The sequence below is a fragment of the Alosa pseudoharengus genome, unplaced genomic scaffold (assembly GCF_046254945.1).
Source record: "Alosa pseudoharengus isolate Yale_2024_CS ecotype anadromous, Long Island Sound unplaced genomic scaffold, YU_APseudo_1.1 YU_APseudo_1.1_scf_6, whole genome shotgun sequence".
In the NCBI taxonomy this organism is placed as follows: domain Eukaryota; kingdom Metazoa; phylum Chordata; class Actinopteri; order Clupeiformes; family Clupeidae; genus Alosa; species Alosa pseudoharengus.
The window spans coordinates 5,614,770-5,629,769 of record NW_027468848.1 but is presented as its reverse complement, the minus strand read 5'-3'; the positions used below and the strand labels follow the sequence as shown (position 1 = coordinate 5,629,769).

Sequence of the window (15,000 nt, the reverse complement as noted above, 5' to 3'; positions counted from 1 at the left end):
TGTGTGTGTGTGTGTGTGTAGAGGAAGTGGAAGCTGTGCTGTTTCAGCTTCCAAGCTGCTCACAATGGTCTCCATGGAGATCATGAATTGTCTCCATGGAGGTTAGAACTGCATGAATGGTCTCCATGGAGATCGGAACTGTCGCTTCAGTGGTGGTTAAGAGTGTCTATGATGTTTCCGTGGAGGTTAGAACTGCATGAATGGTCTCCATGGAGATCGGAACTGTCGCTTCAGTGGTGGTTAAGAGTGTCTATGATGTTTCCGTGGAGATGGACAGTCTGCCAGTGGCGGTCGGAACACAGGAGGAGATACGAGTGGCTCTCTTCTGGTCCAAGTCCACCTGACTTCAGCAGGCTGCTCCAACACAGGTGTGTGTGTGTGTGTGTGTGTGTGTGTGTGTGTGTGTGTGTGTGTGTGTATGTATGTACTGTATGTGTGTGTGTGTTCTAGTGAGTCCATCTGAGTGTTGTTCGTGTTGTGATGTTTGTGATGAGAGTCAGGTGAAACAGGGAACTGCTTGAGAAGTGGTTAGAAAGTCGGTCCACCCATATAATGCTGAGGTTTGTTTGTGTGTTTGTGTGTGTGTGTGTGTGTGTTGAGTGATACTGTAAGTGATGGGGGTAGATCTTCAAAATCCTCTGACAGCTCTGGGTGTCTGTAGGAGAAAAACATAAAACCTCCATCAACTCCTGAGCCAAGCGTCAAGAGTAGTGCACTAACCACAACCAGCACATAAACACAAGCCCCACTGACATACACAGTCACACATGAATGTGTGACCATACTAAAGAACCCCTGTAGAACATTAGGAACATTAGGAACGTAAGGAACGTTAGAATCTCCTCTGGTTGCACACATGGGCCCAAACCAGGATGTGTTTGAGGAGTGCTTGGCCATTCTGTGTGTTAAGCTCCCCTCCAAGCACATCCCTCCTGTCAGCACACACACACACACATCTCACAGCACAACAAGGGTGCCCCATGGAAAAGACATAAGTGTCAGCAGAACAAACTCCCAGCCATAAACCTGCCAATAGAGCAGCCATTGGGCAGACTGATGCGCAGACTTAATGACAACAGCACTGTCTGAGTGTCTGTGTGTCTGTGTGTGTGTGTGCGTGTGTGTGTGTGTGCAGGTATGTTTAGCTTTAGCAGAGCAGTGTCGTCGGCCCTTGATCATCAGTATAAAGACAGTAGATGAGGCTGTGTTTCTTCTAAGGGCTGACCAATGACTGTGTCTATATGTCCAGGCCCTGGGGCTTATTCCTCAAAGCACTCTGCTGCTGATGGTTAAGGAGCTACACTTCTAATACAAACTCTATTACTCAATAGTCTTTAGCAGTCTTATCATTTGGTAGCAAATTTTCTTGCATTTTTCATTGCATCAAGAGGTGCACTTTGATTTATTTTTATGAACGTACACACATTTACATAAACATACATACACACACACACACACACACACACACACACACACACAGACACACACACACACAGATCCTTGTGAACAGATGATTGCCTAATAGGTTTGATATAATTCCATTCACATACACACATTGTGTAAATGGGCTGTGGGTCCAGTCTACAGTGATTTGAATGTTATTGACCAAATCATTAATAAAGGCCAGTGGGAAGGGAGGGGGTGCTGTGATTGGTCATGATCGGTCATTTCCAATGGATCACAGGCAAGGTGGCCTGGCAGCAGTTGGCCACACCCCTGCCTGCAGAGAAGAGAGACCGGACGCTCCACCACACGCGCACACACACACACACACACACACAGAGACAGACAGGCAGACACTGAGGGACAGACAGTCTTACCGAGGTTGGATGTCATTTTGCAAGTCAGGGTGCGGTTGTCTTCAGGGGAAAGCACAGGAACACAGGCTGATAGAGAGAACCCGAGAGGAGAGGAGGAGAGAGAGGAGGAGAGAGAGGAGAAGAGAAGAGAAGAGAGGAGGAGAGAGGAGAGGAGGAGATGAGAGGAGAGAGGAGGAGATGAGAGGAGAGGAGGAGAAGAGAGAGGAGAGGAGAAGAGAAGAGAAGAGAGGAGAAGAGAGGTGGAGATGAGAGGAGAGAGGAGGAGATGAGAGGAGAGGAGGAGAAGAGAGAGGAGAGGAGAAGAGAAGAGGAGAGGAGAGGAGGAGAGAGGAGAGGAGAAGAGAAGAGAAGAGAGGAGAGGAGGAGAGGAGAGGAGGAGAGAGGAGAGAAGAGAGAGAAGAGAAGAGAGGAGAGGAGAGGAGGAGAGGAGAGAAGAGAGAGGAGGAGGAGAGAAGGAGAAGAGAGGAGATGAAAAGAGAGGAGATGAGGAGAGGAGAGGAGGAGAGGAGAGGAGGAGAAGAGAGGAGGAGAAGAAAGGAGGAGATGAGAGGAGGAGATGAGAGGAGAGGGGAAGAGAGAGGAAGAGAGAGGAGAAAAGAATGGAGAGGAGTTAATGTTTTCATGAGACCAGGCATCTCTCACACACACACAGGCATCTCACACACACACACAGGCATCTCACACACAGGCATCTCACACACACACATACACACACACAGGCATCTCACACACGCACACAGGCATCTCACACACGCACACAGGCATCTCACACACACACACACATCATATAAAAGCTGACAGTAGGCACTGTGGCCCCCTACAGGGCTGAGGGTGTGTGAGAGGAGTCGTGCTTCTCTGTGGGGGTGTGTACCTTATGATCTCCCATACACACATTGGAACCCAGGGTGTTGTAGATCACGTTCGGCTCTCCCTCCTCCCTCTGCGTGTACACACACACACACACACACACACACACACACACACACACACACACACACACACACAGAAACATTTCATCAGCTCTTGAGACAGAATCACACTCCGCCACACACTGTAAGAATGTGTCCATGCACACAGTGGACTTACCCTGTCTACTCCCTGGACAGTTATGAGTTATGAGGGGTGGAAGTAACAAAAATTAAACAATTAAAAAGGAAGTGATGAATATGCATGCAAACTATAGAGGGGTGACGAAAGGGTGACGAAGATGGCGATAAACTAACTAACTAACTAACTAACTAACTGACAACTAACTAACTACTAACTAACTAACAGACAACTAACTAACTAACTAACAGACAACTAACTAACTACTAACTAACTAACTAACTAACTAACTAACTAACTAACAACTAACTAACAGACAACTAACTAACTAACTAACAGACAACTAACTAACTAACTAACTAACTAACTAACTAACTAACTAACTAACTACTAACTAACTAACAGACAACTAACTAACTACTAACTAACTAACTAACTAACTAACTAACTACTAACTAACTAACTAACAGACAACTAACTAACTAACTAACAGACAACTAACTAACTAACAGACAACTAACTAACTAACTGACAACTAACTAACTAACTAACTAACTAACAGACAACTAACTAACTACTAACTAACTAACTGACAACTAACTAACTACTAACTAACTAACAGACAACTAACTAACTAACTAACAGACAACTAACTAACTACTAACTAACTAACTAACTAACTAACTACTAACTAACTAACAGACAACTAACTAACTAACAGACAACTAACTAACTAACTAACTACTAACTAACTACTAACTAACTAACTACTAACTACTAACTAACTAACAACTAACTAACTAACTCACAATGTCCAACTGCATTTAGCGTTATATGTCCAACTGCATTGATATCGTTCACAACAAGCAATTTTTGTTACTTCCGCTCCACAGTGGATGAAACGTCACTTTGCAGTCCATCCTAGACCTCTTTGATGCGGTGTGTGTGTGTGTGTGGCCTCACTGTATGGATGATACTTTGAGCAGTGTTTGAGAAGATAATGCTGTGTGTGTGTGTGTGGTCTCACCCTGTGGATGATGCTTTGGGCAGTGTTTGAGAAGATGATGCTGTGTGTGTGTGTGTATGTGTGTGTATGTGGTCTCACCCTGTGGATGATACTTTGGGCAGTGTGAGAAGATAATGCTGTGTGTGTGTGTGTGTGTGTGGTCTCACCCTGTGGATGATACTTTGGGCAGTGTTTGAGAAGATGATGCGGTCACACCAGGCTGGACAGCGTGTGTTCATGTACTGCGTGGGTTCAGAGTAGTCCTCGCTGTACGGGTAACTGCAAAACACACACACACACACAACAGGCCGTCACACACACACACACACCAAACTCACACAGCTAACCTATCCTATCTAGTACACCAGTGAGTTTAAAGACAGTGATGAAGCTACTGTATCACACTAGCAATGTAAACAGCTTGAGCACATTCATAGCTACCAATATGAAGTATGCTACAGCACATTCATAGCTACCAATATGAAGTATGCTACTTAAAAGGTACTACAGCTAAAAAGGATGAAGCTACTAAAAGGATGGACCATACACACAGATACTACTTTTTATAGCATCCTTTATTTGACCAGGTGAGTCCCATTGAGATCTCACATCTCTTCTTCAAGGGTGCGCTACTTCCTGCTTCTTCATTCTTATGTCACACTTCTTTACCTCAGCCAATCAGAGCACACCACTCAAGCTAATGGTCACAGTACACATAACTCCAGCCAATCAGATGCTTCAGCTGCCTCACCTGGGCGGGAAGAGAATGTCCTCCTCGGAGATCACATCCTTGAAGACCTCGATCTCCTTATCATATTTCAGCAGCTACAAGACACACACACACACACACACACACATACACACATCAGATGGGCATTTCCTGTTGCCTATTATTATTTTTCGGAGTTCTGTCCCAGAGTAGTGCTCACCGCTCTGCCATTGTCCTCCCTAAAGACAGCCTGGTGAAGGTAGGCAAACAGCTTTGTTTCAATCTGGAGGAGAACCTACACACACACACACAAACAGATAGAGACAGGGTTAACACGAGTTACAAACACACTCAGTTTTATTTAGCAGAGCCGTGTCAATGACTAGGATGTCTGATGAGTGAGACAGACAGACACACACAGTCTCCATTCTGAATGTAAGCAGAGAGCAACACACACACACACACACACACAGTCTCCATTCTGAATGTAAGCAGAGAGCGACACAGACAAACTAACACACACACACACACACACACACACACACACACACACACACACACACACACACACACACACACACACACACACACACACACACACACACACACACACACACACACACACACACACACACACACACAGTCAGCAGTAATGAATTGAAGTGGAGAGTGAGTTGCTGTAATGGGAGCACATTTACACCACTGGCAAAAAGTCAATAGCACTCTACGACCATAAATCTGCCCTGTCACACACACACACACACACACACACACACACTCACACACACACAACCTTACATCTCCGTGCACAGCTTCAACACACATTAATCACCTCAATACACACTCCGAGAGCAGCACTTATAAATATCTGTGTGTGTGTGTGTGTGTGTGTGTGTCACCTTGTGGTCGTTGTCTTTCTCCTCACAGATGATCCTCTCCACCTCATTGCTGCTGTCCTTCTTCACTGTCTGCACGTCAGCTGAGATAGACAGGTGCTGCACACACGCACACACACACGTATCAGGACATTTCACAAACACTCAATAGAATAATATTGCACATACACTCCTTTCCTCCCTCTTTAACATACACACACACACACTTGCACAGCAACATTGTTGTTCTTTTTTGGCTCCAAATTCTCTCCCTGTCAGCATGTACTCACACACAGACCTCCACACACATGGATAGGTTTAGTTCTTTTTGACCGCACACACACAGGTCCTTAATCCTTTGAGAAAATTGTCTAATTAAAACTTTAGTGGAGTCTGGGCCTATGTAAGCCTGTTTACCACACGCACGCACACACGCACACACACACACACACACGCACATACGCGCACACACAAACCTGCACAAGGCTGAGTGTGTCCAGGCGGAAGTTGAAGTCTCCGAACAGGAAGAAAGGCAAGGGGCTGTCAGTGCCGTCAGATATCCTGATAAACACACACACACACAGACAGGAAGCAGAGTCAGTCTCAAACACACATAAACACACAATCTCTTTGACAGTAATGTCTCACACACACACACACTAATGTACAAATGTACACAAAAACACATTCACATCGTTATGAAGATTTGTTATGAAGAGAGGGTTTTTGTGCCGTACTCGAGATGGATGTGTGTGTGTATGTGTGTGCTAACCTGTTGATGACGTATCGGAGAGCTTTCTTGCGGTTGCCTGAGTACACAGAGGGACTGGAGTTGCAGGCGATCAGGTTGGAGGCATCGTGGAAGAGGTGCACATTCACTAGATCCATACCCCTACACACACACACAGAGAGAGAGAGAGAGAGAGAGAGAGGATGAGAGTGTGTTGGCATCATGTGTGTTATTGGGATGGTTGACACCTGTAGAAGGCCCAGTGTTGTTAGAATGTATTTGTGCGGTTAGGAGAGCACACACACACACACACACACGCACGCACACACGCACGCACGCACGCACGCACGCACGCACGCACGCACGCACGCACGCACGCACGCACGCACGCACGCACGCACGCACGCGCGCGGAAAGAGGAACGCGTCCTGCAATGTGACATATGCAACAACCAGCGATGTGCAACGACCAACGTACCACAACAAAAACACTAGCATGTCAGAGTTTGTGACGTACCACAACAAAAACACTAGCATGTCAGGGTTTGTGGCGTACCACAACAAAAACACTAGCATGTCAGGGTTTGTGGTGGATCTCCTACTGCGTGAGTGTGTGTTGTGGCCAATCTCCTGACCAAAACGCAGCAAGAAATTATGGTTCTATGATCGCATAGTCATGGTCAAGCCTTAAAGACCATTGTGGAAGACATAAAAATACATTTAATCTGTGTGTGTGTGTGTGTGTGTGTGTGTGTGTGTGTGTGTGTGTGTGTGTGTGTGTGTGTGTTGCTTCATACTGCAGCCATGTCTCAGAGTGTGTGTGTTTGTATGTGTGTGTTTTGCTTAATACTGCAGACATGTCTCAGAGTGTGTGTGTGTGTGTGTTTGTGTGTGTGTTGCTTCATACTGCAGACATGTCTCACAAAGTAAGTGTTTCGACATGGGGCAAAGGGAATTCTTTGACTCTCAAAACAGACGTTTTCTTGTGTCCACTATACAACGGTAAGAAATTCCGATATTTTCATCTTTCATTTTCACCCATGTTGACCAATCACTGACCTACATAGGCACTGTGGATAACAATTACCATAGCAACAGGAAATAACAGCGACAGCAAGACTAACTAACTAGAGCACACACTGGACACATTAACGGGAGGGGACTTGGCTTTCTTGAGGGTGTGTGTGAGTGTGTCTATATGAGTGCAAGGATGCGTACTATACTAATTTATTAAATATGTATGTGTATGTATGTATGTATGTATGTATGTATATACATAAATATGAGTATGCATTTGAATGTTATGAATGATAATGACAGAACTCTCCCTCTCTCAAACTGCCCTGTGTGTGTGTGTGTGTGTGTGTGTGTGTGTGTGTGTGTGTGTGTGTGTGTGCGTGTGTGTGTGTGTGTGTGTGTGTGCGTGTGTGTGTGTGTGTGTGTGTGTGTGTGTGTGTGTGTGTGTGTGTGTGTGTGTGTGTGTGTGTGTGTGTGTGTGTGTGCGTGTGTGTGTGTGTGTGTGTGTGTGTCAGGTAACAGTGGGCACCACGAGAGAGGTGATTTGTCTTTGTCTCCTGCCACCGGGTGTGTGTGTGTGTGTGTGTGTGTGTGTGCGTGTGTGTGTGTGTGTCCATGTCAGGTACGGGTGGGCACATCGAGGTCATTTATCTTCGGCTGCTGCCACCCTGTCCCATTCAGCAGCTGCCAACGGCCACAAATAATGGCTTTCTGATGTGTGAGTCACACACACTCCTCACACACTCTCCGCAAGCGTTCCGGAAACACTCCACAAGCTCCACGCTTTGTCTCGGGGCCAGGGGGTGGGGGGGTGGGGGGTGACACATGTAAGTCAATAGAAACCACTGTGCACTGACAAAACACTAAGACACAACAAACACTATACATACGGCCAGATGGGTGACAAAGAGAGAGAGAGTGTGTGCATGTGTGTGTGCATAAGTGTGTGTGTGTGTGTGTGTGTTTGAAGGGGTTGATCGAGAAGTACAAGGGATGTTTGTGTCTTCTAATCATGTATGTATACACACATATGTACTGAGTGTCAGTGAGTACATTCTGGTTCACATATGCGTAGTGTGTGTGTGTGTGTGTGTGTGTGTGTGTGTGTGTGTGTGTACATACTGGTTATGAATGAGCCATCGTGTCCTCATGTAGCCTTTCCTGGACCATTTAAACTGTGGAGAAAAACATACACAACTCGAGTTGAGTCGAGCGCTGACACACACACACACACACACACACACACACACAGTCCTACTTGCACAACGCCCAAAGCACCATCCACTCTGTATTCAAATACATACACACACACACAAACATACACACGCACGCACACACACAAAAACATAAACACAAAAAAAAACGAGTGTGTCCACATAAACAATCTAGCGGCTGGTTTCACTCACTTTCTCCCTCTCTTACACACACACACACACACAAAGAAGCCCAGAACTCACATCGGGCCAGAAATTCTTTGGGAATTTTTCTTTCTGTACGGTGGTCACTCCCTCTAGAGAGCCCACAAACTTGTTCTGTCCAGCGATGGGCTTGAACTCCCGTGCTGCAGAGAGAGAGAGAGAGAGAGAGAGAGAGAGAGAGAGAGAGAGAGAGAGAGAGAGAGAGAGAGAGAGAGAGAGAGAGAGAGAGAGAGAGAAGGACTATTAAAAGCGTGTAAACACATGCAAACACAGATCAATACCCTAATGTGCACTCATTTATGCCACTCAGTGATGGGGATCTATACACACACCACACCCCATTACTGTGTGTGTGTGTGTGTGTGTGTGTGTCGCTGGGGTGGAAGACGGCAGCCATGTTGTTTATGGCTCTTCCATTGGGCTCGTTCCTGAACGTTTATTCATAAGCGCCGTGACTAGACTCACGACACACACACACACACACACTTGCCTCTCTCTCTCGCTCTCACATACACACAGCCAGCCTTCCCAACTCGGTCTCTAGAGTTTGTATTTGCAATTCCATACACACACACACACACCTGCTGTGTTATCAGAGATTCCATACACACATCTGTAACTCTGCTGATGCGCGTCACATACTCAACATCGATGTCATAATCACCAGTGCATGATGGCATAGTTTTAACCGTTAAGATCGTACTGCTCATTTCTTACTGGTAAATTCACACTGCTCATTTCTTAATGCTAAAATCATACTGGGCATTTCTCATTAAATCATTAAAATCATACTTGTCATTTCTCACTGGTCATTTACCATTGAAATCATACTGGTCATTTCTCACTGGTCATTTCTTACCTTTAAAATCATACTGGTCATTTCTCACTGGTCATTTCTTACCATTAAAATCATACTGGTAGATATTCTTCAGACTCTTGTGGATGAAGTACATGCTTCCCAGCGCCTGTCAACACACAAACAAACAGCTTACTGAACACAGCAGTCCACAACAAACAAACAGCTTACTGAACACAGCAGTCCACAACAAACAAACAGCTTACTGAACACAGCAGTCAACACACAAACAAACAGCTTACTGAACACAGCAGTCCACAACAAACAAACAGCTTACTGAACACAGCAGTCCACAACAAACAAACAGCTTACTGAACACAGCAGTCCACAACAAACAAACAGCTTACTGAACACAGCAGTCCACAACAAACAAACAGCTTACTGAACACAGCAGTCCACAACAAACAGCTTACTGAACACAGGGGTTCAGATAGATATATACTTTATTGACCCGCAAGGGGAAATTCAAGTACAAATTCACAAGATACAGCTTACTGAACACAGGAGTTCATAACAAACAAACAGCTTACTGAACACAGCAGTCTACAACAAACAAACAGCTTACTGAACACAGCAGTCCACAACAAACAGCTTACTGAACACAGTTCTCTGCGAACGTTTGTGAATACTTGCAATCAGTTTAGGGAGATAGTTCTCCCTACTGGGCGTGAGCCGGACGTGAGCCGGGCGTGAGCCGGACTTGAGCCGGAAGATGGGTTACGGTGGAATGTTTACACCAAATTGTTCAAATGTAACTACTCAGAGAACACAAGTTTGCCACTGTTGCCTGAACGTTGGCCACTGTTGCCTGAACGTTTGTCTGCTGAATTTAAACAAGCCTCAGTTCTACTGCTCTAACACGTGTGCCACTGCATTCTGGCTGACAGTAGCAGAGGAACCTAAAACAGAGGAACTTTAGGAACCCTTTCTCACCGACGTGCTTTAGGAACCCCTGTCTCACTAACGCCATTAAAGTTCAGCAACAGTAAGCCGAATGTAAAATGTGGCCTAAACACACACACACAGGTGTGCTCTCCATTTAACACACTGAATAAGCAGTGATTAGAAGACACACACATCCCTTGTACTTCTCAATCAACCCCTTCAAACACATACACACACACACGCACACACACCACAGATGGGGCGCTTGCCACAGGATATGTGTGTGTGTGTGTGTGTGTGTGTGTGTGTGTGTGTGTGTGTATCTTTAATGCACTAAGTGTTAGCTTGAGTGCCCTTAGTAATCCCGGCGTCCGGATCAATGGGGCCAGAAAATTAAAACAATCTAAAAGGGATTAAACAGCAGACCGGCCGCCGACTGCATCTCATGCCGCTGCCCGCACGAGAAAAATCACCCGGGAGCCCCCCCCCCCCACACACACACACCCCTCCCTATACTGCTCTCAGAGGAGTGCATTTATCACCAAACCAAAGTGATCCTCATTTAATGTGACAAAGCTGCTACTGCTCCCCCCCCCCCCATACACACACACACACACACACCTCTGCCTCCACTCCACTGGACTGGTCTCAACAGCACTACCACTGACAAGACACAGCACCCGAGTGTGTGTGTGTGTGTGTGTGTGTAAAAGAACAAATAGAAGAGGGACAAAGAGAAGGGGGAAAAAACACCGGAGTGAAATGGTTGGTCACTATGACGACCACAGTACAGGACGCAGCAGACTACCACAGTTGCACAGCCAAACAACTCATCTCAAATGACGGAGCAAAACTCTTAAAAAACTATTTTAATTGGTAATTATCGGCCAACATGAAGAGAAAAGCAACAACACAAACAGGGGCTTAGCTAACCGTTTCATTATGAGAAAAAACGGGAGAGAGAGAGAGAGAGAGAGAGAGAGAGAGAAAACGAAAGAAGACCAAAAGTGAGAGAAAGAGAGAGCGAGAGAGATGGAGAGAGACTTATTTGTGACTTGTGGAGCTTTGTGAACCAGTGACTATTGCTCAGACACTGCTCACTAAAGTGACTATTGCTCAAACACTGCTCACTAAAGTGACTATTGCTCAAACACTGCTCACTAAAGTTTCACTGCTCCTCTCCAACACATCAGCTTAGAACTGATGACACAAATGCCAAACACACACATTCCACTGTCCCACTGTGTTACACAAACTTAGATGGGCTGGGTTGTCACACACTCACATCGTCCAAAATCCTCCCTCTCTTCTCCCTTACCCCCACCCCCCACCACCCACACACACCCACACACACACACACACACACGTAGTGCGCTGCAGACCCATCTTCATCAGTCAGACTGCTCCACACTTTAATAAAAATGTATTGACTTAGGAGTGATTTTTTATCAAAACACCATTTGTACCACCGGCAGGAGACCCTCCGTCAGACTGCCCGACACACACACACACACACACACCTCCTCACACACACACACACACACACACAGTCTCATCTATAATGCTGTCCGGCCACCAGCATTGATTCTCCATCTGTTTCCTATGGCATGAGGAAGAGAGGGGAAACGTGTGTGTGTGTGTGTGTGTGTATGTGTGTGTGTGTGTGTGTGTTGTTTTGGGAAGGGAGGGGGGGCGCTAACAGTTCCCTTGCCACCCCCCCCTGTCCGTAGTTTATTTATCATGTGCAAGCGTGAGGAAGGGCCAAATCAATAGTTTTAATCTGGAGTTAAATTTATTGACTTTCCTGTGGCCCGCTAAACACAGACTTCAGCCAAAAACACACACACTCGCTCATACAGACACACACACTCACTCTCTCTCAGGTCTGTCAGCCTCGAACAGCACACGCTCACCTGGGTGGGGCAGGGTTAATACGCTGCCACTCTTCACTCCACACCAGAGTGTGTGTGTGTGTGTGTGTGTGTGTGTGTGTGTAAGGTCTAGTAAGGACGCTCCTGTGCTCCACTCTGGTGGCCTAACCTGACCTGTTTACACCTTCAGCTCCTCCCAGCTCAGGGAAATCACTAACACCACACACACACACACACACACACACACACAGCTCTTCCAGCCTAAAACTCACGGCTATCACAGAAATGAACTGAACACAGAAATCACCAACGCCACACACTGACTCCCATACACACACACACACACACAGACCACACAAGTGAATGCAAGCACACAAACACTCAGAGCGAGAGAGAGCCAATGTGTGGCAAGTGGTCTGACAGGCTAATCATACACACACACACACACACAATGTAGAGGTCATTGAAGAAACTCTGGCCCTTGTCATGGCATCCCAAAGTTTAGCGCTGTGTTATCCTCTGGTCCAGTTTGGAAATGGCCCACAGTCTGAGGTGGTGGTTTCCTGCTGCAATACCAACAGTGGACAACAGATGGCGGTATGAGCACTTCACTGGTGTTGAGTGGGATGCTGTTAAACAGGCCATTAGTGCCCCCTAGTGGGCTAGGACTGAGGGTGCACACAGCTCTCTCTCCACTGGGGAGGAGGCACATCACACACAAGTAGGGTGACCAGACGTCCTGAGCAATTCGGGACAGTCCCGAAATCTTAGCGTTTATCCCGAATCCCGAATCCGGCCCTAATTGTCCCGAAAATGACATTGACATTGCTGATGTTGCCTACCGGAACCCCAACACGCCGCTAAAAAGCAAAAGCGTCTATTTTAACATAATCTACTTAATCTAACAATTATTTTGTATTCTTACTTAATGACCCATAATTTTGGCAAGGCTTGTTATTAGCGTTAGGCTATTATCCTTATTCTGAAAGGTTACGCAGTCATTGTTTTTTTCCCCACAATGACATTTTGAGTTCATGATTTCTCTGCTGTATTGTGAGGCAGACTTGATGTTTGAATAAAAATGTGTTTGGGGCAGCCGTGGCCTACTGGTTAGCACTTCAGACCTGCAACCGGAGGGTTGCCGGTTCGAACCGCGACCAGTAGGCACGGCTGAAGTGTCCTTGAGCAAGGCACCTAACCCCTCACTGCTCCCCGAGCGCCGCTGTTGTTGCAGGCAGCTCACTGCGCCGGGATTAGTGTGTGCTTCACCTCACTGTGTGCGTTTCACTAATTCACGGATTGGGACAAATTTCCCCTCACGGGATCAAAAGAGTATATATACTTATATATACTTATACTTATACGCTCCGACACTAGCAGTCACAGAAACCAGGCTTCATGCCCCCACCACTGCTTCATGCTTTCACCACTGCTTCATGCCCTCACCACTGCTTCATGCCCTCATGCCCCCACCACTGCTTCATGCCCCCACCACTGCTTCATGCTTTCACCACTGCTTCATGCCCTCACCACTGCTTCATGCCCTCATGCCCCCACCACTGCTTCATGCCCTCATGCCCCCACCACTGCTTCATGCCCCCACCACTGCTTCATGCCTTCATGCCCCCACCACTGCTTCATGCTGCTTCATGCCCTCATGCCCCCACCACTGCTTCATGCTCTCATGCCCCCACCACTGCTTCATGCCCTCATGCCCCCACCACTGCTTCATGCCCCCACCACTGCTTCATGCCCTCATGCCCCCACCACTGCTTCATGCCCCCACCACTGCTTCATGCCCTCATGCCCCCACCACTGCTTCATGCCCCCACCACTGCTTCATGCCCCCACCACTGCTTCATGCCCCCACCACTGCTTCATGCCCTCATGCCCCCACCACTGCTTCATGCCCTCATGCCCCCACCACTGCTTTATGCCCTCATGCCCCCACCACTGCTTCATGCCCCCACCACTGCTTCATGCCCTCATGCCCCCACCACTGCTTCATGCCCTCATGCCCCCACCACTGCTTCATGCCCTCACCACTGCTTCATGCCCTCATGCCCCCACCACTGCTTCATGCCCCCACCACTGGTGCCACCGCTCCAGTTCAGTATGTGCGCTGGCTGCCGTACAGCAAGCCTGGCTATTTAGGGTCAAGCTGGTTTGGGGCCCTGTACACCCAGGTTTGAGGCCAGGTAGGACAACATTGGCTACCTGCATTAGCCTATCACTTCACTGCTCTTCACTACCCTACATGGGCACATATATCCAGTCTCTATGCTGTTTTCATGGATAGTTTATTCTACAGGAATCCATGTCGTTCGTTATTTTAAAAAAGCCCATTTCGAGTCATAGGCTAACTCTATTTCGACCAAACTAGTTAACGTTGTGGTTTAGCTTTGTATGGCAGTAGGTAGCCTAACATTTGTTTACCACAAATGGTCAATCAGTGCTCCTTTAGCCAAGCCTACTTACCACAAACACAAGCAAAACATTGCTATTTACACCCTGTGTGTGATTTCATAGCTTGATGTGCGTTTGAGTTGCTATCGGAAGTCACACACAGAGAAACCAATTTTAGGAAAAGGGCTGATGCTGACCGGTCTTTGACTATTTGGGTGTGACTTATTACACACCCAGAAGAATACATTGGACTCACAATATTATGAGCCTATAATGGGGCACCAAAAGAATTTCCGTTAATGGGCACGACGCCAATGGGCTAGTTAGACCGTACAGCATTTGTAGCGGCTGTAGCCTAATA

The 15,000-nt window shown here is 46.8% G+C and overlaps 1 protein-coding gene across 1 annotated transcript in view; it reads right to left on the bottom strand.

The window, feature by feature from the left end:
- The window catches only part of inpp5l (inositol polyphosphate-5-phosphatase L), a 43,699-nt gene that overhangs the window by 2,833 nt on the left and 25,866 nt on the right, over positions 1 to 15,000 (bottom strand). The window contains exons 5-16 of the mRNA XM_076271129.1: positions 9,523 to 9,586; positions 8,661 to 8,764; positions 8,326 to 8,378; positions 6,230 to 6,349; positions 5,934 to 6,018; positions 5,482 to 5,577; positions 4,803 to 4,877; positions 4,625 to 4,698; positions 4,041 to 4,152; positions 2,692 to 2,760; positions 1,821 to 1,886; positions 1 to 655 (exon numbers count right to left, since the gene is read on the bottom strand). The exon at positions 1 to 655 is cut by the window's left edge and continues 2,833 nt beyond it. Coding sequence (XP_076127244.1) covers positions 1,845 to 1,886; positions 2,692 to 2,760; positions 4,041 to 4,152; positions 4,625 to 4,698; positions 4,803 to 4,877; positions 5,482 to 5,577; positions 5,934 to 6,018; positions 6,230 to 6,349; positions 8,326 to 8,378; positions 8,661 to 8,764; positions 9,523 to 9,586 — 894 coding nt within the window. The 3' untranslated portion in view covers positions 1 to 655; positions 1,821 to 1,844. The remainder of the gene's footprint in view (positions 656 to 1,820; positions 1,887 to 2,691; positions 2,761 to 4,040; positions 4,153 to 4,624; positions 4,699 to 4,802; positions 4,878 to 5,481; positions 5,578 to 5,933; positions 6,019 to 6,229; positions 6,350 to 8,325; positions 8,379 to 8,660; positions 8,765 to 9,522; positions 9,587 to 15,000) is intronic.